At 47.3% G+C, this 23,451-nt stretch overlaps 1 protein-coding gene across 1 annotated transcript; it reads right to left on the bottom strand.

The window, feature by feature from the left end:
* Nucleotides 1–21,282: 21,282 nt before the first annotated feature.
* Nucleotides 21,283–23,235, bottom strand: LOC148100076 (uncharacterized). Its single transcript, XM_087849829.1, has 2 exons — nt 22,954–23,235; nt 21,283–22,116 (listed from the first exon to the last, which is right to left on the bottom strand). Exons 1-2 carry the CDS (start codon nt 23,218–23,220, stop codon nt 21,283–21,285), a joined length of 1,101 nt encoding a protein of 366 aa, XP_087705955.1. The 5' UTR covers nt 23,221–23,235.
* Nucleotides 23,236–23,451: the final 216 nt, after the last annotated feature.

Genomic DNA, 23,451 nt, shown 5'->3' with positions numbered 1-23,451 from the left:
TTTCCCAGCCGACTTGGGTACATTTCCCAGCCGACCTGGCTACATTGCCCAGCCGACCTGGCTACATTGCCCAGCCGACCTGGCTACATTACCCAGCCGACCTGGCTACTGTTAAGGTTCAATATTGAGGAGGGATAGAGGAGGTAATCAATTTCCATAATAACAACACTGGTCCGGCCGGGTGGAGTCAAACTATGATTTTAATGACACGCGTGGGAAGACCGCCCGCTGTACGCAGACAGCGCCGATCCCCAACTTACACAGCATAAGCAGGTGTTTTATACATTTCTGGGCTTAAATTTACTACATCCCTAAACGTCACTCAGATAAAGTTCATAGGTTTCAAAACCACAACCTTAACACTTGCCAGGTCGGCTGGTTAATGTAGCAAGGTCGGCTGGGAAATGTAGCCAGGTCGGCTGGGTAATGTAGCCAGGTCGGCTGGGAAATGTAGCCAGGTCGGCTGGGAAATCATCATTACCATTGCATTAATAATACAATCTGCAGTATTGATATTGTATTCAGATGTTTAAACATATTGGTACCCGATTAGCCTTTACTACAGGTGCAGTTATAACCACTCTAAACTGTTGAGTTGAATCTATAATCCTAAATGCTTTTGAATGCTTGTTATAATCTGAAATGTGTATGTGCTGGCCTTCTGTCTGTTGGAAAAGGTTACAAGTTGAAACTGAGTGCAGTTAATGATGACACACAAACACACAGTAGACTTTATCTCATTCATAGGTGAGAGGTTAATCATAAGCCCAGAAAGGTATAAAACACCTGCTTATGCTCTGTAAGTTGGGGATCGGCGCTGTCTGCGTACAGCGGGCGGACTTCCCACGCGTGTCATTAAAATCATCGTTTGACTCCACCCGGCCGGACCAGTGTTGTTATTATGGAAGTTGATTACCTCCTCTATCCCTCCTCAATATTGAACCTTAACAGTAGCCAGGTCAGCAGGGTAATGTAGCCAGGTCGGCTGGGCAATGTAGCCAGGTCGGCTGGGTAATGTAGCCAGGTCGGCTGGGTAATGTAGCCAGGTCGGCTGGGTAATGTAGCCAGGTCGGCTGGGGAATGTAGCCAGGTCGGCTGGGCAATGTAGCCAGGTCGGCTGGGCAATGTAGCCAGGTCGGCTGGGCAATGTAGCCAGGTTGGCTGGGCAATGTAGCCAGGTCGGCTGGGCAATGTAGCCAGGTCGGCAGGGAAATGTAGCCATGTCGGCTGGGTAATGTAGCCAGGTCGGCTGGGAAATGTAGCCAGGTCGACTGGGCAATGTAGCAAGGTCGGCTGGGTAATGTAGCCAGGTCGGCTGGGTAATGTAGCCAGGTCGGCTGGTTAATGTAGCCAGGTCGGCTGGGCAATGATGCCAGGTCGGCTGGGTAATGTAGCGAGGTCGGCTGGGTAATGTAGCCAGGTCGGCTGGGCAATGTAGCCAGGTCGGCTTGGTAATGTAGCCAGGTCGGCTGGGTAATGTAGCCATGTCGGCTGTGTAATGTAGCCATTTCGGCTTGGAAATGTAGTTTGAGCAATTAGAAATTATTTTACTGCTATTGTTAATCATAATCATCATTACCATTGCATTAATAATACAATCTGTAGTATTGATATTGTATTCAGATGTTTAAACATATTGGTACCCGATTAGCCTTTACTACAGGTGCAGTTATAACCACTCTAAACTGTTGAGTTGAATCTATAATCCTAATTGCTTTTGAATGCTTGTTATAATCTGAAATGTGTATGTGCTGGCCTTCTGTCTGGTGGAAAAGGTTACAAGTTGAAACTGAGTGCAGTTAACGATGACACACAAACACACAGTAGACTTTATCTCATTCATAGGTGAGAGGTTAATCATGTTTGCCTGTAACTCTAAAATTGTCTCTGCAAAAGAGGAATAGTTTCTTGCTGTCTCTGAAAACAGAGGAACAGTTTGGTTTTCCAGACGGGAAGTGAAAGTCAGAAGGCTGAAGCATCTGCTGTGGAGATGGAGACAATGTTATTTTTAAACTGTGTTAAGTCATTGTGGTTTTGAAATCTATGAACTGTATCAGAGTGACGTTTAGGGGTGTAGTAAATTTAAGCCCAGAAAGGTATAAAACACCTGCTTATACTCTGTAAGTTGGGGATCGGCGCTGTTTGCGTACAGCGGGCGGTCTTCCCACGCGTGTCATTAAAATCATCGTTTGACTCCACCCGGCCGGACAAGTGTTGTTATTATGGAAGTTGATTACCTCCTCTATCCCTCCTCAATATTGAACCTTAACAGTAGCCAGGTCGGCTGGGAAATGTAGCCAGGTCGGCTGGGAAATATAGCCAGGTCGGCTGGGCAATGTAGCCAGGTCTGCTGGGCAATGTAGCCAGGTCGGCTGGGTAATGTAGCCAGGTCGGCTGGGAAATGTAGTCAGGTCGGCTGGGCAATGTAGCCAGGTCGGCTGGGAAATGTAGCCAGGTCGGCTGGGAAATGTAGCCAGGTCGGCTGGGTAATGTAGCCAGGTCGGCTGGGCAATGTAGCCAGGTCGGCTGGGCAATGTAGCCAGGTCGGCTGGGAAATGTAGCCAGGTCGGCAGGATAATGTAGCCAGGTCGGCTGGGCAATGTAGCCAGGTCGGCAGGGAAATGTAGCCAGGTCGGCTGGGTAATGTAGCCAGGTCGGCTGGGAAATGTAGCCAGATCGGCTGGGAAATGTAGCCAGGTCGGCTGGGTAATGTAGCCAGGTCGGCTGGGAAATGTAGCCAGGTCGGCTGGGCAATGTAGCAAGGTCGGCTGGGTAATGTAGCCAGGTCGGCTGGGTAATGTAGCCAGGTCGGCTTGTTAATGTAGCCAGGTCGGCTGGGAAATGATGCCAGGTCGGCTGGGTAATGTAGCGAGGTCGGCTGGGTAATGTAGCCAGGTCGGCTGGGCAATGTAGCCAGGTCGGCTTGGTAATGTAGCCAGGTCGGCTGGGTAATGTAGCCATGTCGGCTGTGTAATGTAGCCATTTCGGCTTGGAAATGTAGTTTGAGCAATTAGAAATTATTTTACTGCTATTGTTAATCATAATCATCATTACCATTGCATTAATAATACAATCTGTAGTATTGATATTGTATTCAGATGTTTAAACATATTGGTACCCGATTAGCCTTTACTACAGGTGCAGTTATAACCACTCTAAACTGTTGAGTTGAATCTATAATCCTAATTGCTTTTGAATGCTTGTTATAATCTGAAATGTGTATGTGCTGGCCTTCTGTCTGGTGGAAAAGGTTACAAGTTGAAACTGAGTGCAGTTAATGATGACACACAAACACACAGTAGACTTTATCTCATTCATAGGTGAGAGGTTAATCATGTTTGCCTGTAACTCTAAAATTGTCTCTGCAAAAGAGGAATAGTTTCTTGCTGTCTCTGCAAACAGAGGAACAGTTTGGTTTTCCAGACGGGAAGTGAAAGTCAGAAGGCTGAAGCATCTGCTGTGGAGATGGAGACAATGTTATTTTTAAACTGTGTTAAGTCATTGTGGATTTGAAATCTATGAACTGTATCAGAGTGACGTTTAGGGGTGTAGTAAATTTAAGCCCAGAAAGGTATAAAACACCTGCTTATACTCTGTAAGTTGGGGATCGGCACTGTTTGCGTACAGCGGGCGGTCTTCCCACGCGTGTCATTAAAATCATCGTTTGACTCCACCCGGCCGGACAAGTGTTGTTATTATGGAAGTTGATTACCTCCTCTATCCCTCCTCAATATTGAACCTTAACAGTAGCCAGGTCGGCTGGGTAATGGAGCCAGGTCGGCTGGGAAATGTTGCCAGGTCGGCTGGTTAATGTAGCCAGGTCGGCTGGGCAATGTAGCCAGGTCGGCTGGGAAATATAGCCAGGTCGGCTGGGAAATGTAGCCAGGTCGGCTGGGCAATGGAGCCAGGTCGGCTGGGTAATGTAGCCAGGTCGGCTGGGAAATGTAGCCAGGTCGGCTGGGCAATGTAGCCAGGTCGGCTGGGTAATGTAGCCAGGTCGGCTGGGCAATGTAGCCAGGTCGGCTGGGAAATGTAGCCAGGTCGGCAGGGTAATGTAGCCAGGTCGGCTGGGCAATGTAGCCAGGTCGGCTGGGAAATGTAGCCAGGTCGGCTGGGTAATGTAGCCAGGTCGGCTGGGTAATGTAGCCAGGTCGGCTGGGCAATGTAGCCAGGTCGGCTGGGAAATGTAGCCAGGTCGGCAGGGTAATGTAGCCAGGTCGGCTGGGCAATGTAGCCAGCTCGGCTGGGAAATGTAGCCAGGTCGGCTGGGTAATGTAGCCAGGTCGGCTGGGCAATGTAGCCAGGTCGGCTGGGAAATGTAGCCAGGTCGGCAGGGTAATGTAGCCAGGTCGGCTGGGCAATGTAGCCAGCTCGGCTGGGAAATGTAGCCAGGTCGGCTGGGTAATGTAGCCAGGTCGGCTGGGCAATGTAGCCAGGTCGGCTGGGTAATGTAGCCACGTCGGCTGGGCAATGTAGCCAGGTCGGCTGGGAAATGTAGCCAGGTCGGCTGGGTAATGTAGCCAGGTCGGCTGGGCAATGTAGCCAGGTCGGCTGGGAAATGTAGCCAGGTCGGCTGTGCAATGTGTGGTGATATGTAGGTGTTCATGTAATAAGGTTTACCAGCAGGGGGCGCTGTATTTAAGAAAGCTCATGAATGCCTCCAGGGAGCACATAAAAGAAGACTGGTCTGTGGTGTGAGAGGTTTTTTAGAATGGTGTCAATAAAGTGATTGGAGCAGTAGCTCGCAAGGCATAAGTGGATCCTGTTGTCTTTTTAACAAGCGCTACGAAGACATACGAAGACAACACATGGTACCAGTAGTAAAAGTGGGAGAGTGGAAGCGATAGCAGTTCAAAGTTGAGAGATGGAAAGTTTGAAGCCACCAGAAGGACTGAAACTTGTGGGGAATGTGGACAGCAACTGGCGGTGTTTTAAGCAGCAGTTTGAGCTTTATATGGCTGCCATGGGACTGGACTCCAAACCCGATGCCAGGAAAATTGCATTGCTGCTCACGGTAGCTGGTCCTCAAGCCATTGAAGTCTTCAACACGTTTGAGTTTGAGGAAGTTGGTGACAGGAATAAGTACGACAAAGTGGTTGAAAAGTTTGATGCACACTGTTCACCACAGAAGAACACAGTATATGAAAGGTATGTTTTCCGATCTCGGATGCAGCAACCAGAAGAGACTTTTGATTGCTTTGTGACTGATTTGAAGCTAAAGGCACAGTCATGTGATTTTGGAGAGCTGAAAGATTCTATGGTTCGTGATCAAATTGTGTATGGGATCCATGATAAACGGACTAGAGAACGGCTGCTCAGAGATTCCAAGCTAACTCTGGATGAAGCAGAAAGACTGTGTCACGCAAGTGAGTTAGCCCTGCAGCATGCAAAGACATTTAATGAGACAAGCGTCGCTGCAGTACATGATGGTGCAAAAATAGCTGTGGTTAAAAAGAAAATGAGGAAGAATATGTCACAAAAGTCCAGCAAAGAGGGTACAGTGTACTCCTGTAAGCGATGTGGTAGCAGACATGAACCTGGACAGTGTACAGCTTATGGCAAAAGATGTTTGAAATGCGATGGAAAAAATCATTTTGCCAGACAATGTCTGTCAAAAGCCAGGTCGGCAGGGAAATGTAGCCATGTCGGCTGGGAAATGTAGCCAGGTCGGCTGGGTAATGTAGCCAGGTCGGCTGGGAAATGTAGCCAGGTCGACTGGGCAATGTAGCAAGGTCGGCTGGGTAATGTAGCCAGGTCGGCTGGGTAATGTAGCCAGGTCGGCTGGTTAATGTAGCCAGGTCGGCTGGGCAATGTAGCCAGGTCGGCTGGGTAATGTAGCCAGGTCGGCTGGGCAATGTAGCCAGGTCGGCTGGGTAATGTAGCCACGTCGGCTGGGCAATGTAGCCAGGTCGGCTGGGCAATGTAGCCAGGTCGGCTGGGTAATGTAAACAGGTCGGCTGGGAAATGTAGTTTGAGCAATTAGAAACTATTTTACTGCTATTGTTAATCATAATCATCATTACCATTGCATTTATGGTGGCTGTAGCTCAGGTGGTAGAGCAGGTCATCTACTGATCGGAAGGTTGGTGGTTCGATTCCTGGCTTCCCCTAGTCTGCATGCCAAATATCCTTGGGCAAGATACTAACCCCAAATTGCTCTCCGATGCATCCATCGGAGTATGAATGTGTGTGAGTGTTATCTAGAAAGCACTTAGAAAGATGTGCTTGTGCGAATGGGTCTGAATGGGTGAATGCACAAGTTGTGTAAAGCGCTTTGAGTGCTCAGATGAGTAGAAAAGCGCTATATAAGAACCAGTCCATTTACCATTTACCATTAATAATACAATCTGCAGTATTGATATTGTATTCAGATGTTTAAACATATTGGTACCCGATTAGCCTTTACTACAGGTGCATTTATAACCACTCTAAACTGATGAGTTGAATCTATAATCCTAAATGCTTTTGAATGCTTGTTATAATCTGAAATGTGTATGTGCTGGCCTTCTGTCTGGTGGAAAAGGTTACAAGTTGAACATGAGTGCAGTTCATGATGACACACAAACACACAGTAGACCTTATCTCATTTATAGGTGAGAGGTTAATCATGTTTGCCTGTAACTCTAAAATTGTCTCTGTAAAAGAGGAATAGTTTCTTGCTGTCTCTGCAAACAGAGGAACAGTTTGGTTTTCAAGACGGGAAGTGAAAGTCAGAAGGCTTAAGCATCTGCTGTGGAGATGGAGACAATGTTATTTTTAAACTGTGTTAAGTCATTGTGGTTTTGAAACCTATAAACTGTATCTGAGTGACGTTTAGGGGTGTAGTAAATTTAAGCCCAGAAAGGTATAAAACACCTGCTTATGCTCTGTAAGTTGGGGATCGGCGCTGTCTGCGTACAGCGGGCGGTCTTCCCACGCGTGTCATTAAAATCATCGTTTGACTCCACCCGGCCGGACAAGTGTTGTTATTATGGAAGTTGATTACCTCCTCTATCCCTCCTCAATATTGAACCTTAACAGTAGCCAGGTCGGCTGGGCAATGTAGCCAGGTCGGCTGGGAAATGTAGCCAGGTCGGCAGGGTAATGTAGCCAGGTCGGCTGGGCAATGTAGCCAGGTCGGCTGGGCAATGTAGCCAGGTCGGCTGGGTAATGTAGCCAGGTCGGCTGGGCAATGTAGCCAGGTCGGCTGGGAAATGTAGCCAGGTCGGCAGGGTAATGTAGCCAGGTCGGCAGGGTAATGTAGCCAGGTCGGCTGGGAAATGTAGCCAGGTCGGCAGGGTAATGTAGCCAGGTCGGCTGGGAAATGTAGCCAGGTCGGCAGGGTAATGTAGCCAGGTCGGCAGGGTAATGTAGCCAGGTCGGCAGGGTGATGTAGCCAGGTCGGCTGGGAGATGTAGCCAGGTCGGCTGGGAGATGTAGCCAGGTCGGCTGGGTGATGTAGCCAGGTCGGCTGGGCGATGTAGCCAGGTCGGCTGGGCGATGTAGCCAGGTCGACTGGGCGATGTAGCCAGGTCGACTGGGCGATGTAGCCAGGTCGGCTGGGCAATGTAGCCAGGTCGGCTGGGTAATGTAGCCAGGTCGGCTGGGAAATGTATCTTAGGTCGGCTGGGCTATGTAGCCAGGTCGGCTGGGCAATGTAGCCAGGTCAGCTGGGAAATGTAGTTTGAGCAATTAGAAATTATTTTAATGCTATTGTTAATCATAATCATCATTACCATTGCATTAATAATACAAACTGCAGTATTGATATTGTATTCAGATGTTTAAACATATTGGTACCCGATTAGCCTTTACTACAGGTGCAGTTATAACCACTCTAAACTGTTGAGTTGAATCTATAATCCTAAATGCTTTTGAATGCTTGTTATAATCTGAAATGTGTATGTGCTGGCCTTCTGTCTGGTGGAAAAGGTTACAAGTTGAAAATGAGTGCAGTTCATGATGACAAACAAACACACAGTAGACCTTATCTCATTTATAGGTGAGAGGGTAATCATGTTTGCCTGTAACTCTAAAATTGTCTCTGTAAAAGAGGAATAGTTTCTTGCTGTCTTTGCAAACAGAGGAACAGTTTGGTTTTCCAGACGGGAAGTGAAAGTCAGAAGGCTGAAGCATCTGCTGTGGAGATGGAGACAATGTTATTTTTAAACTGTGTTAAGTCATTGTGGTTTTGAAACCTATGAACTGTATCTGAGTGACGTTTAGGGGTGTAGTAAATTTAAGCCCAGAAAGGTATAAAACACCTGCTTATGCTCTGTAAGTTGGGGATCGGCGCTGTCTAAGTACAGCGGGCGGTCTTCCCACGCGTGTCATTAAAATCATCGTTTGACTCCACCCGGCCGGACAAGTGTTGTTATTATGGAAGTTGATTACCTCCTCTATCCCTCCTCAATATTGAACCTTAACAGTAGCCAGGTCGGCTGGGTAATGTAGCCAGGTCGGCTGGGCAATGTAGCCAGGTCGGCTGGGAAATGTAGCCAGGTCGGCAGGGCAATGTAGCCAGGTCGGCTGGGCAATGTAGCCAGGTCGGCTGGGCAATGTAGCCAGCTTGGCTGGGAAATGTAGCCAGGTCGGCTGGGTAATGTAGCCAGGTCGGCTGGGCAATGTAGCCAGGTCGGCTGGGTAATGTAGCCACGTCGGCTGGGCAATGTAGCCAGGTCGGCTGGGAAATGTAGCCAGGTCGGCTGGGTAATGTAGCCAGGTCGGCTGGGCAATGTAGCCAGGTCGGCTGGGAAATGTAGCCAGGTCGGCTGGGAAATGTAGCCAGGTCGGCTGGGAAATGTAGCCAGGTCGGCTGGGCAATGTAGCCAGGTCGGCTGGGCAATGTAGCCAGGTCGGCTGGGAAAAGTAGCCAGGTCGGCTGGGCAATGTAGCCAGGTCGGCTGGGAAATGTAGCCAGGTCGGCAGGGAAATGTAGCCAGGTCTGCTTGGCAATGTAGCCAGGTTGGCTGGGAAATGTAGCCAGGTCCGCTGGGAAATGTAGCCAGGTCGGCTGGGAAATGTAGCCAGGTTGGCTGGGTAATGTAAACAGGTCGGCTGGGAAATGTAGCCAGGTCGGCTGGGTAATGTAAACAGGTCGGCTGGGAAATGTAGTTTGAGCAATTAGAAACTATTTTACTGCTATTGTTAATCATAATCATCATTACCATTGCATTTAGGGTGGCTGTAGCTCAGGTGGTAGAGCAGGTCATCTACTGATCGGAAGGTTGGTGGTTCGATTCCTGGCTTCCCCTAGTCTGCATGCCAAATATCCTTGGGCAAGATACTAACCCCAAATTGCTCTCCGATGCATCCATCGGAGTATGAATGTGTGTGAATGTTATCTAGAAAGCACTTAGAAAGATGTGCTTGGAATAGTTTCTTGCTGTCTCTGCAAACAGAGGAACAGTTTGGTTTTCAAGACGGGAAGTGAAAGTCAGAAGGCTGAAGCATCTGCTGTGGAGATGGAGACAATGTTATTTTTAAACTGTGTTCAATTCAATTCAATTCAATTTTATTTATATAGCGCCAAATCACAACAAATGTCGCCTCAAGGCGCTTCATAGATACAGAGAAAAGCCCAACAATCATATGACCCCCTATGAGCAAGCACTTTGGCGACAGTGGGAAGGAAAAACTCCCTTTTAACAGGAAGAAACCTCCGGCAGAACCAGGCTCAGGGAGGGGCGGCCGTCTGCTGCGACCGGTTGGGGTGAGAGAAGGAAGACAGGATAAAAGACATGCTGTGGAAGAGAGACAGAGATTAATAACAGATATGATTCAATACAGAGATGTCTATTAACACATAGTGAGTGAGAAAGGTGACTGGAAAGGAAAAACTCAATGCATCATGGGAATCCCCCGGCAGCCTACATCTATTGCAGCATAACTAAGGGAGGATTCAGGGTCACCTGGTCCAGCCCTAACTATATGCTTTAGCAAAAAGGAAAGTTTTAAGCCTAATCTTAAAAGTAGAGATAGTGTCTGTCTCCCGAATCCAAACTGGAAGCTGGTTCCACAGAAGAGGGGCCTGAAAACTGAAGGCTCTCCCTCCCATTCTACTTTTAAATACTCTAGGAACAACAAGTAGGCCTGCAGAGTGGGAGCGAAGTGCTCTAATAGGGTGATATGGTACTACAAGGTCATTAAGATAAGATGGGGCCTGATTATTTAAGACCTTGTATGTGAGGAGCAGGATTTTGAATTCAATTCTGGATTTAACAGGAAGCCAATGAAGGGAAGCCAAAACAGGAGAAATATGCTCTCTCTTTCTAGTCCCTGTCAGTACTCTTGCTGCAGCATTTTGGATTAACTGAAGGCTTTTCAGTGAGTTTTTTGGACATCCTGATAATAATGAATTGCAGTAGTCCAGCCTGGAAGTAATAAATGCATGAACTAGTTTTTCAGCATCACTCTGAGACAGGATATTTCTAATTTTAGAGATGTTGCGCAAATGGAAGAACGCAGTCTTACATATTTGTTTAATATGTGCGTTGAAGGACATATCCTGGTCAAAAATGACTCCAAGGTTCCTCACAGTGTTACTGGAGGCCAAGGTAATGCCATCCAGAGTAAGAATCTGGTTAGATACCATATTTCTAAGCTTTTCAGCGCCGAGTACAATGACCTCAGTTTTATCTGAGTTAAGAAGCAGAAAGTTAGTGGCCATCCAAGTCTTTATGTCTTTAAGACATTCCTGCAGTTTAACTAATTGGTGTGTGTTATCTGGCTTTATGGACAGATAGAGCTGGGTGTCATCTGCATAGCAGTGAAAATGTATGCTATGTCTTCTAATGATGCTGCCTAGGGGAAGCATGTATAATGTAAACAGAATTGGTCCTAGCACTGAACCCTGTGGAACTCCATAATTAACCTCAGTGTGTGAAGAGGACTCTCCATTTACATGCACAAATTGGAGTCTATTAGATAGATATGATACAAACCACTGCAGTGCAATACCTGTAATACCTACAGCATGTTCTAATCGCTCTAACAGGATATTATGGTCAACAGTATCGAATGCTGCACTAAGGTCAAGAAGGACAAGCACAGAGATGAGTCCACTGTCAGAGGCCATAAGAAGATCATTTGTAACCTTCACTAAAGCTGTTTCTGTGCTGTGATGAACTCTGAAACCTGACTGAAACTCTTCAAATAAACCATTCCTCTGCAGATGATCTGTTAGCTGTTTGACAACTACTCTTTCAAGGATTTTTGATATGAAAGGAAGGTTGGAGATTGGCCTATAATTAGCTAAGACTGCTGGGTCTAGAGATGGCTTTTTGAGTAAAGGTTTAACTGCAGCCACCTTGAAGGCCTGTGGTACATAGCCGATTATTAGAGATAGGTTGATCATATATAAGATCGAAGAATTAATCAATGGCAGGACTTCTTTGAGCAGTTTTGTAGGAATGGGGTCTAAAAGACACGTTGATGGTTTGGAGGAAGTAATTATTGAAGTTAACTCAGAAAGATCGATTGGAGAAAAAGAGTCTAACTTAACATCAATGGAACTAAGAGTAGCTGTAGATAATATTACATCTGTGGGATGATTATTGGTAATTTTTTCTCTAATGATAAAAATTTTATTTGTGAAGAAGTTCATGAAGTCATCACTAGTTAACGTTAAAGGGATGGTTGGCTCAAAAGAGCTCTGACTTTTTGTCAGCCTGGCTACAGTGCTGAAGAGAAACCTGGGGTTGTTCTTATTTTCTTCAATCAGTGATGAGTAGTAAGCTGTTCTGGCTTTGCGGAGGGCTTTCTTATAAAGCAACAAACTATTTCTCCAGGCTAAATGATGATCCTCTAAATTTGTGACACGCCATTTCCTCTCCAGATTACGAGTCATCTGCTTTAGGGTACGTGTTTGACAATTTTCCACGGGGTCAGGTACTTCTGATTAGAGACCTTAGTTTTCACCGGAGCTACAGTATCCAGAGTCGTACGTAGTGAGGAGGTGAAATTATTAACAAGATAATCGACCTCTGTTGGGGTAGCGTTCAGATAGCTGCTCTGCTCTGTGTTGGTACAGGGCATTGACGATGATAACAGTGGCTGGATTATATTCTTAAACTTAGTTACAGCGCTTTCAGAAATACATCTACTTTGATAAAGTCCACTCTCCACTGCTGCGTAATCAATTATTGTAAATGTAAATGTTATCAAGAAATGATCAGACAGGAGAGGGTTTTCAGGAAACACTGTTAAATGTTCAGTTTCTATGCCATATGTTAAAACAAGATCTAGAGTGTGATTAAAGTGGTGGGTGGGTTCTTTTACATTTTGAGAGAAACCAATTGAGTCTAACAACAGATTAAATGCCATGTTGAGGCTGTCATTTTTAGCATCAACATGGATGTTAAAATCACCCACAATAATTATTTTATCTGAGCTCAGAACTAAATTAGATATAAAGTCTGAGAAATCAGACAGAAACTCTGTGTAAGGCCCAGGTGGACGATAGATGATAACAAGTAAGACTGGTTTCTGAGTTTCACAGCTGGGGTGGACAATGTTAAGCATCAGGCTTTCAAATGAATTAAAAGTCTGTCTTGGTCTTTCATTAATTAATAGACTGGTGTGAAAAATTGCTGCCAAACCGCCCCCTCGACCTGTGCTTCGAGATTTCTGGTAGTTAGAATGACTCGGGGGTGTTGATTCATTTAAACTAACATAATCATCCTGCTGCAACCAGGTTTCTGTAAGGCAGAGTAAATCAATTTGTTGATCAATTATTAAGTCATGTACTAACAGAGACTTGGAGGAGAGAGACCTAATATTTAATAATCCACATTTCACTGTTTTACTCTTTGGTTCAGATGTGGATACTGTATTGTTCTTTCTTTGTAAATGTTTAAGTTGTTTGTTGCTGGTTTTTAGTTTGTTTTTTGTTTTTTTGGAAGCAGACACAGTCTCTATGGAGATGGGTTTTTGGGGGGGGTAGCAGGAGGAGAGAAGCTGCAGAGAGGCGTGTAAGACTGCAACTCTGCTTCCTGGTCCCAACTCTGGATAGTCATGTTTTGAGGGGTTTAATAAATTTGTCGATATTTCTAGAAATGAGAGCTGCTCCATCCAAAGTGGGATGGATGCCATCTCTCCTAACAAGACCAGGTTTCCTCCAGAAGGTTTGCCAATTATCTATGAAGCCCACATCATTTCTGGGACACCACTCAGACAGCCAGCAATTTAAGGAGAACATGCGGCTAAACATGTCACTCCTGGTCTGATTGGGGAGGGGACCAGAGAAAACTACAGAGTCCGACATTGTTTTGGCAAAGTTACACACCGATTCAATATTGATTTTAGTGACCTCCGATTGGCGTAACCGGGTGTCATTACTGCCGACGTGAATTATGATTTTACTGAATTTACGTTTACCCTTAGCCAGCAGTTTTAAATTTCCTTCAATGTCGCCTGCTCTGGCCCCTGGAAGACAATTGACTATGGTTGCCGGTGTCTCTAGCTTCACATGTCTGAGAACAGAATCACCAATTACCAGAGTTTGACCCCCAGCGGGTGTGTCACCGAGTGGGGAAAAACGGTTAGACACATGAACGGGTTGGTGGTGTACCTGGGGCTTCTGTTTAGGACTATGCTTCCTCCTCACCGTTACCCAGCCGTCTTTCCCCAGCTGCTTGGGACCTGCCGGGGAACAGCTAGCGGGGCCTACGCTATCTTCGGCTGCACCAGCTACAGGGGCCTGGCTAGCTAAGGGTGAGAGAAGGGTGCAAAGCCGAGTCTCCAGATCAGTAATCCTGGCCTCCAGAGCTGCAAATATGCTACATTTGTTACAGATATCATTACTGCTAAAGGAGGCCGAGGAGTAACTAAACATCTGACACAATGAGCAAGAAAGTGCAGAAGGGACAGGTGAAGTAGCCATGGTGCTAACGGGTCGGCTACGAGCTAAGCTAGCGAAACAGTACAGAGACAGTGAGTGAATACTTTGGCTATAAATTAGGTAGTGAGTACACAGAAAGTGTGCTTCGGATGAAGCACGTGAAGATTATACTGTGAAAAAAAGAATGTATTTAAAAGTTGTTAATTAAACTGCTAAGCAAATAAGCTACTCAGAAACACCACTGTGTTTGAGCAGGAACAGGAAGCGATACTATACCACAGAGCGAGCGAACACCAAGTGGCAATGTTAAGTCATTGTGGTTTTGAAACCTATAAACTGTATCTGAGTGACGTTTAGGGGTGTAGTAAATTTAAGCCCAGAAAGGTATAAAACACCTGCTTATGCTCTGTAAGTTGGGCATCGGCGCTGTCTACGTACAGCGGGCGGTCTTCCCACGCGTGTCATTAAAATCATCGTTTGACTCCACCCGGCCGGACCAGTGTTGTTATTATGGAAGTTGATTACCTGCTCTATCCCTCCTCAATATTGAACCTTAACAGTAGCCAGGTCGGCTGGGTAATGTAGCCAGGTCGGCTGGGCAATGTAGCCAGGTCGGCTGGGCAATGTAGCCAGTTTGGCTGGGAAATGTAGCCAGGTCGGCTGAGCAATGTAGCCAGGTCGGCTAGGCAATGTAGCCAGGTCGGCTGGGAAATGTAGCCAGGTCGGCTGGGCAATGTAGCCAGGTCGGCAGGGAAATGTAGCCAGGTCGGCTGGGTAATGTAGCCAGGTCGGCTGGGAAATGTAGCCAGGTCGGCTGGGAAATGTAGCCAAGTCGGCTGGGTAATGTAGCCAGGTCGGCTGGGAAATGTAGCCAGGTCGGCTGGGCAATGTAGCAAGGTCGGCTGGGTAATGTAGCCAGGTCGGCTGGGTAATGTAGCCAGGTCGGCTGGTTAATGTAGCCAGGTCGGCTGGTTAATGTAGCCAGGTCGGCTGGGCAATGTAGCCAGGTCGGCTGGGCAATGTAGCCAGGTCGGCTGGGAAATGTAGCCAGGTCGGCTGGGCAATGTAGCCAGGTCGGCTGGATAATGTAGCCATGTCGGCTGTGTAATGTAGCCATTTCGGCTGGGAAATGTAGTTTGAGCAATTAGAAATTATTTTACTGCTATTGTTAATCATAATCATCATTACCATTGCATTAATAATACAATCTGTAGTATTGATATTGTTTTCAGATGTTTAAACATATTGGTACCCGATTAGCCTTTACTACAGGTGCAGTTATAACCACTCTAAACTGTTGAGTTGAATCTATAATCCTAAATGCTTTTGAATGCTTGTTATAATCTGAAATGTGTATGTGCTGGCCTTCTGTCTGGTGGAAAAGGTTACAAGTTGAAACTGAGTGCAGTTAATGATGACACACAAACACACAGTAGACTTTATCTCATTCATAGGTGAGAGGTTAATCATGTTTGCCTGTAACTCTAAAATTGTCTCTGTAAAAGAGGAATAGTTTCTTGCTGTCTCTGCAAACAGAGGAACAGTTTGGTTTTCCAGACGGGAAGTGAAAGTCAGAAGGCTGAAGCATCTGCTGTGGAGATGGAGACAATGTTATTCTTAAACTGTGTTAAGTCATTGTGGTTTTGAAATCTATGAACTGTATCAGAGTGACGTTTAGGGGTGTAGTAAATTTAAGCCCAGAAAGGTATAAAACACCTGCTTATACTCTGTAAGTTGGGGATCGGCGCTGTTTGCGTACAGCGGGCGGTCTTCCCACGCGTGTCATTAAAATCATCGTTTGACTCCACCTGGCCGGACAAGTGTTGTTATTATGGAAGTTGATTACCTCCTCTATCCCTCCTCAATATTAAACCTTAACAGTAGCCAGGTCGGCTGGGTAATGTAGCCAGGTCGGCTGGGCAATGTAGCCAGTTCGGCTGGGCAATGTAGCCAGGTCGGCTGGGAAATGTAGCCAGGTCGGCTGGGCAATGTAGCCAGGTCGGCTGGGTAATGTAGCCAGGTCGGCTGGGCAATGGAGCCAGGTCGGCTGGGAAATATAGCCAGGTCGGCTGGGTAATGTAGCCAGGTCGGCTGGGCAATGGAGCCATGTCGGCTGGGTAATGTAGCCAGGTCGGCTGGGAAATGTAGCCAGGTCGGCTGGGCAATGTAGCCAGGTCGGCTGGGAAATGTAGCCAGGTCGGCTGGGCAATGTAGCCAGGTCGGCTGGGAAATGTAGCCAGGTCGGCAGGGTAATGTAGCCAGGTCGGCTGGGCAATGTAGCCAGGTCGGCTGGGCAATGTAGCCAGGTCGGCTGGGAAATGTAGCCAGGTCGGCTGGGCAATGTAGCCAGGTCGGCTGGGCAATGTAGCCAGGTCGGCTGGGCAATGTAGCCAGGTCGGCTGGGAAAAGTAGCCAGGTCGGCTGTGCAATGTAGCCAGGTCGGCTGGGAAATGTAGCCAGGTCGGCAGGGAAATGTAGCCATGTCTGCTTGGCAATGTAGCCAGGTTGGCTGGGAAATGTAGCCAGGTCGGCTGGGAAATGTAGCCAGGTCGGCTGGGCAATGTAGCCAGGTCTGCTGGGCAATGTAGCCAGGTCGGCTGGGAAATGTAGCCAGGTCGGCAGGGAAATGTAGCCATGTCTGCTTGGCAATGTAGCCAGGTTGGCTGGGAAATGTAGCCAGGTTGGCTGGGAAATGTAGCCAGGTCGGCTGGGCAATGTAGCCAGGTCGGCTGGGTAATGTAAACAGGTCGGCTGGGAAATGTAGTGTGAGCAATTAGAAATTATTTTACTGCTATTGTTAACCATAATCATCATTACCATTGCATTAATAATACAATCTGCAGTATTGATATTGTATTCAGATGTTTAAACATATTGGTACCCGATTAGCCTTTACTACAGGTGCAGTTATAACCACTCTAAACTGTTGAGTTGAATCTATAATCCTAATTGCTTTTGAATGCTTGCTATAATCTGAAATGTGTATGTGCTGGCCTTCTGTCTGGTGGAAAAGGTTACAAGTTGAAAATAAGTGCAGTTCATGATGACACACAAACACACAGTAGACCTTATCTCATTTATAGGTGAGAGGTTAATCATGTTTGCCTGTAACTCTAAAATTGTCTCTGTAAAAGAGGAATAGTTTCTTGCTGTCTCTGCAAACAGAGGAACAGTTTGGTTTTCCAGAAGGGAAGTGAAAGTCAGAAGGCTGAAGCATCTGCTGTGGAGATGGAGACAATGTTATTTTTAAACTGTGTTAAGTCATTGTGATATTGAAACCTATGAACTGTATCTGAGTGACGTTTAGGGGTGTAGTAAATTTAAGCCCAGAAAGGTATAAAACACCTGCTAATGCTCTGTAAGTTGGGGATCGGCGCTGTCTGCGTACAGCGGGCCGTCTTTCCACGCGTGTCATTAAAATCATCGTTTGACTCCACCCGGCCGGACCAGTGCTGTTATTATGGAAGTTGATTACCTCCTCTATCCCTCCTCAATATTGAACCTTAACAGTAGCCAGGTCGGCTGGGAAATGTAGCCAGGTCGGCTGGGAAATATAGCCAGGTCGGCTGGGCAATGTAGCCAGGTCTGCTGGGTAATGTAGCCAGGTCGGCTGGGTAATGTAGCCAGGTCGGCTGGGAAATGTAGCCAGGTCGGCTGGGCAATGTAGCCAGGTCGGCTGGGCAATGTAGCCAGGTCGGCTGGGAAATGTAGCCAGGTCGGCTGGGAAATGTAGCCAGGTCGGCTGGGAAATGTAGCCAGGTCGGCTGGGCAATGTAGCCAGGTCTGCTGGGCAATGTAGCCAGGTCGGCTGGGTAATGTAGCCAGGTCGGCTGGGAAATGTAGCCAGGTCGGCTGGGCAATGTAGCCAGGTCGGCTGGGAAATGTAGCCAGGTCGGCTGGGAAATGTAGCCAGGTCGGCAGGGCAATGTAGCCAGGTCGGCTGGGAAATGTAGCCAGGTCGGCTGGGAAATGTAGCCAAGTCGGCTGGGTAATGTAGCCAGGTCGGCTGGGAAATGTAGCCAGGTCGGCTGGGAAATGTAGACAGGTCGGCTGGGTAATGTAGCCAGGTCGGCTGGGTAATGTAGCCAGGTCGGCTGGATAATGTAGCCATGTCGGCTGTGTAATGTAGCCATTTCGGCTGGGAAATGTAGTTTGAGCAATTAGAAATTATTTTACTGCTATTGTTAATCATAATCATCATTACCATTGCATTAATAATACAATCTGCAGTATTGATATTGTATTCAGATGTTTAAACATATTGGTACCCGATTAGCCTTTACTACAGGTGCATTTATAACCACTCTAAACTGATGAGTTGAATCTATAATCCTAAATGCTTTTGAATGCTTGTTATAATCTGAAATGTGCATGTGCTGGCCTTCTGTCTGGTGGAAAAGGTTACAAGTTGAACATGAGTGCAGTTCATGATGACACACAAACACACAGTAGACCTTATCTCATTTATAGGTGAGAGGTTAATCATGTTTGCCTCTAACTCTAAAATTGTCTCTGTAAAAGAGGAATAGTTTCTTGCTGTCTGTGCAAACAGAGGAACAGTTTGGTTTTCAAGACGGGAAGTGAAAGTCAGAAGGCTGAAGCGTCTGCTGTGGAGATGGAGACAATGTTATTTTTAAACTGTGTTAAGTCATTGTGGTTTTGAAACCTATGAACTGTATCTGAGTGACGTTTAGGGGTGTAGTAAATTTAAGCCCAGAAAGGTATAAAACACCTGCTAATGCTCTGTAAGTTGGGGATCGGCGCTGTCTGCGTACAGCGGGCGGTCTTTCCACACGTGTCATTAAAATCATCGTTTGACTCCACCCGGCCGGACCAGTGTTGTTATTATGGAAGTTGATTACCTCCTCTATCCCTCCTCAATATTGAACCTTAACAGTAGCCAGGTCGACTGGGAAATGTAGCCAGGTCGGCTGGGCAATGTAGCCAGGTCGGCTGGGTAATGTAGCCAGGTCGGCTGGGAAATGTAGCCAGGTCGGCTGGGCAATGTAGCCAGGTCGGCTGGGCAATGTAGCCAGGTCGGCTGGGAAATGTAGCCAGGTCGGCTGGGAAATGTAGCCAGGTCGGCTGGGAAATGTAGACAGGTCGGCTGGGTAATGTAGCCAGGTCGGCTGGGCAATGTAGCCAGGTCGGCTGGATAATGTAGCCATGTCGGCTGTGTAATGTAGCCATTTCGGCTGGGAAATGTAGTTTGAGCAATTAGAAATTATTTTACTCATATTGTTAATCATAATCATCATTACCATTGCATTAATAATACAATCTGCAGTATTGATATTGTATTCAGATGTTTAAACATATTGGTACCCGATTAGCCTTTACTACAGGTGCAGTTATAACCACTCTTAACTGTTTAGTCGAATCTATAATCCTAAATGCTTTTGAATGCTTGTTATAATCTGAAATGTGTATGTGCTTGCCTTCTGTCTGTTGGAAAAGGTTACAAGTTGAAACTGAGTGCAGTTAATGATGACACACAAACACACAGTAGACTTTATCTCATTCATAGGTGAGAGGTTAATCATGTTTGCCTGTAACTCTAAAATTGTCTCTGTAAAAGAGGAATAGTTTCTTGCTGTCTCTGTAAACAGAGGAACAGTTTGGTTTTCCAGACGGGAAGTGAAAGTCAGAAGGCTGAAGCATCTTCTGTGGAGATGGAGACAATGTTATTTTTAAACTGTGTTAAGTCATTGTGGTTTTGAAATCTATGAACTGTATCTGAGTGACGTTTAGGGGTGTAGTAAATTTAAGCCCAGAAAGGTATAAGACACCTGCTTATGCTCTGTAAGTTGGGGATCGGCGCTGTCTGCGTACGGCGGGCGGACTTCCCACGCGTGTCATTAAAATCATCGTTTGACTCCACCCGGCCGGACAAGTGTTGTTATTATGGAACTTGATTACCTCCTCTATCCCTCCTCAATATTGAACCTTAACAGTAGCCAGGTCGGCTGGGTAATGTAGCCAGGTCGGCTGGGTAATGTAGCTATGGAGCCCCCAGTGTGATTTTGAGAATAAGGAGGTATGTCGTCGACCGACTGACACAGAACACAGTGATCGTGAGAGCGAAAAACATAATAGTTTTTATTTCCACATAGTATGCGTAACACACATGATACAGAATGAATGGTGATAACACAATTGCCATACTTTCAAGCAAGGTGCTCCTGTAGTGAGCCTATATTATGTTACATTTGCAAAATAATTAGACCGCCAGGATGAACGCCAACACGCTCATGGAGGCTATCACACCGGAGCCTCGTGTGGATAGTGGAGAACATGAATGTGCACCATCTCCGTGCTTTGTGGACTCGCCGTGTCCTGCGGTTGTGGGGTTGACATGGCGTGGGATCTCCGTTGAGACTGTGTGGTTGACATGACGCGGGACCTCAGTGGGTTCTCCGTGCTTTGCGGACTCGCTGTGTCCTGCGGTATTGGGGTTGAAATGGCTCGGGATCTCTGTTGAGACTGTGAGTTCTCCGTGCATAGTGAACTCGCCGTGTCCTGCGTTTGTGGGGTTGAAATGGCGCGGGATCTCTGTTGAGACTGTGAGTTCTCTGTGCATAGTGGACTCGCTGTGTTCTGTGACTGTGAGGGCGACAAGGCATTCGAACTCTGTGCGGTCTCTGGTTTTACCTGTCCAAACCATACACGCGTACAACCCTGTGTCAGCCACACTGACGTTCCTTACAATCACAGAAACGTTTCCGTTGTCCATAGATGGGTCGATCAGCCGCACTCTGCCGTGGAAGTCTGCGTGTTGCTCGGTCTCCTGAGAACCCTTATTCCAAACGAAAAACACATAACTGTCATCGGTGTATCCTTCCTTTGTCCACAATGCGACCAGGTTGTTGTTGGTACGCCTCAGACTCTCACAGTGAAGAGCGACATCTTGTCCGCTCGTCGCGCTTACGTGTTTGGGATCTAATGGCAAGAAAACACATTCGAGTAGTCACACAGAGGGGTACGATCAAAAAGTGACAACCTTACTTTGGGCGTACAATGGACAGTGTTCAAGCAAAGCAAGGGCAAGAGTGTGGAATACAGGCCATTGCACCTAAACGTTGCAAGTGACTACATACCTGTTGTGTTGAGAGCCTTAGCTAGGGACAAGGCACACAGCAACATCCAAGAGCACGAAAGGCGTAACGTTGTCATATCGTTAGCTGTCGATTCACCGAGCACACTTGTGGTTATTATTAACGTGTGATACTTGTGGCTCCCATTAATGTCTGTGCCATTCAGACTATAAGACTCTTAATAAAACACTTCCCCCCGACCCCGAACTAGGTAGGTTGGCTCCCCGACCTACAGTCAGACACACAAGCAAAAACCACACAACAAGACCGACCGATGTGCTCAACGAGCGTTTATTTGGATGTCACATATGAATTAGGCAGTGTAGTTTCTATACTGTGCAACAACAAAAGGTTCACATAGTCTATCGTTCACCTGTAATACACTTCGCCCTGCACCCGGACCATTTCCCCCGCTTGTTGTAACTCTTCTCTGGTGTGACACAACAAAAGGAAAGCTGAAATCATGTCGTCTCTCGTGTACTGACCGGCCACGGACCTTTTGCCGCCCGTGCTCACGACATCCAAGCCCTTCTGTGACGTTGTTATGGTGACCATGGACATTTCCTCTCTCAGTTTACCCAGTAGCAACTTGCCCTGCGCCGCGTGCATTTTGTCTGTCAACCTGTGATCCGGTAACGATATCACATCGTGCGACTCCAGCACGCTCGCGGTGATAGCTGTGGGGAGATTGCCACGCCTGCAAGATTGCTTGTACATGCCCACGTTCATAGTTGAACCCATTCGGTTGCTGGAACCCGCACCCTTGGTGTAGCCCATAGTCATTTCTACAGCGTGGGTCTTCTTCGTGGCCTCGGAAAGCACGGCCCAGCCTAGAGACATCACTGTGTCGCAGTAACAAAGCGCACCCTTGCATATGCCGGAGACCGCGCTGAGCACCATGTCGAGTTTGGTCTTGGCGCTGACATGTTTCCCGAGCATGTATTTGTTGTTGACGTGAGACCATTTGTTGTAGAATTTGATCAAAGACCCCGAACCCAACAGCGATTGTTCCATCAGGTTTTTCACGTCCACGAGTGCGTTGACGTACGTGTTTTGTTCGAATACTATAACCACAGGAACTTCCTTCCACATGACTCTGGGCATGAGCACCTTCAATAGCCTGACGTGAGCACACAGCAGAGCCGAGTACACGCGAGTCACTTGATCCAGGTCCGCTATTTCCAACTCCTCTAAGCCCACCACCTGTAAGGGCAAAAAGGACAGCGACACACATCATAGATTGCGGACACAATGTTTTGCGATACGTGTGAGATGTGCAGAAGAGACATCCGCCAGTTGCTCGCCGCTCCGTGGGACTATGTGATATTGCACTACGAATTCATGATCGTGTTCACCGCCTACCGCCGCAACATAACGTTCTACTCTAACATGGACCTGGGACAACTGAAGACCATGTATTCTCAACTGGTCTCGTACTCCCCCGCCAGGATCCTAGTGATCGACAAATTGGCATCTACGTACAAGGCGCAGCACCACCACGCCGCCGAGCTCGTCAGGCCCACCGTGCCTTGTACACTGTCGGACGTTATAACCCTGGCGTTGGGCAACAGCGTGCCTAAGCGGTTCATACACGTTTGTATAGCCCAATGTAATTTTCTCAGTTACGACACTATGACGTTGGCGTCTTTCGCGTCCGTGGAAGGCATCCGCGGTGGTGCTCTGAGATACATGGCTGTGTTACAAAGTCAGGGTGAGTGGGGGCGATGCGATCTACACGTAATCATTTCCACCGCCATCACGGGGTGGATGATGAGATTGGCAGGTTTAGAGTGTACGTGCGGAACGTGGGCTCAGGTGATGGACATGGTGTCATGCTCTACTGCGGACACTGAAACCTCGTTGACGTTACAATCAGAGTCCAGGGTGACCGCTTACATTTATACACTGCTAGACCTCCACGCGGACGACTTGCCTGGAGACACACAGGGAAACTCGCAACGACAACGGGCTGCGGTGGATTACGACTACGAGTTTGACGAATTGCTTGTGTCGGGCTTGTCGGCAGACGACCGCACTCACCACCAATTGTCCACCGCTTAGCTCCACGGCGCAGCACACTCTGGTGCAGGACTTGGAGCCTCCGCCGAACATCGGGTCCATGCATATGTAGGCCCTGGCCACGCTACTCTGGACCATGCGTTCCAACTCTACGCAGTTGCTGGATAGGAACTTGTTTATGACACAAGCCTCGAACGGAGTAGTTGTGTCGCACTTGGTGTCCGAAGAGGACGTGCTGCTGCTACCCGTCACCTCGCTCTCGAAGCCCCTAGGCACAATTATGTTCATCGGTTGCTTCAGATGGTTGTCTATGGTGTTATTGACGTGACTGGTGATGTGCACTTGTTTGCTTCCCCTGAACGCTATATTGGGGAGAACGGCTAGTAGCACTTTGGAGCTGACAAATCCCACCTCGTCTACCAAGATCAGATCGGCGCTCTGGCCCCTACTCGCCTGTAACAAAAGCACAAAAACACGGACAAAGTGCGATCAGAACCAACTGCGCGTCATCGCAATCGC

Source organism: Neolamprologus brichardi, chromosome 13 (genome assembly GCF_056152115.1).
Source record: "Neolamprologus brichardi isolate AB-2024 chromosome 13, ASM5615211v1, whole genome shotgun sequence".
NCBI lineage: Eukaryota > Metazoa > Chordata > Actinopteri > Cichliformes > Cichlidae > Neolamprologus > Neolamprologus brichardi.
Note: the sequence above shows the minus strand (reverse complement) of the source record. Positions and strands in the feature narration are given on the sequence as shown.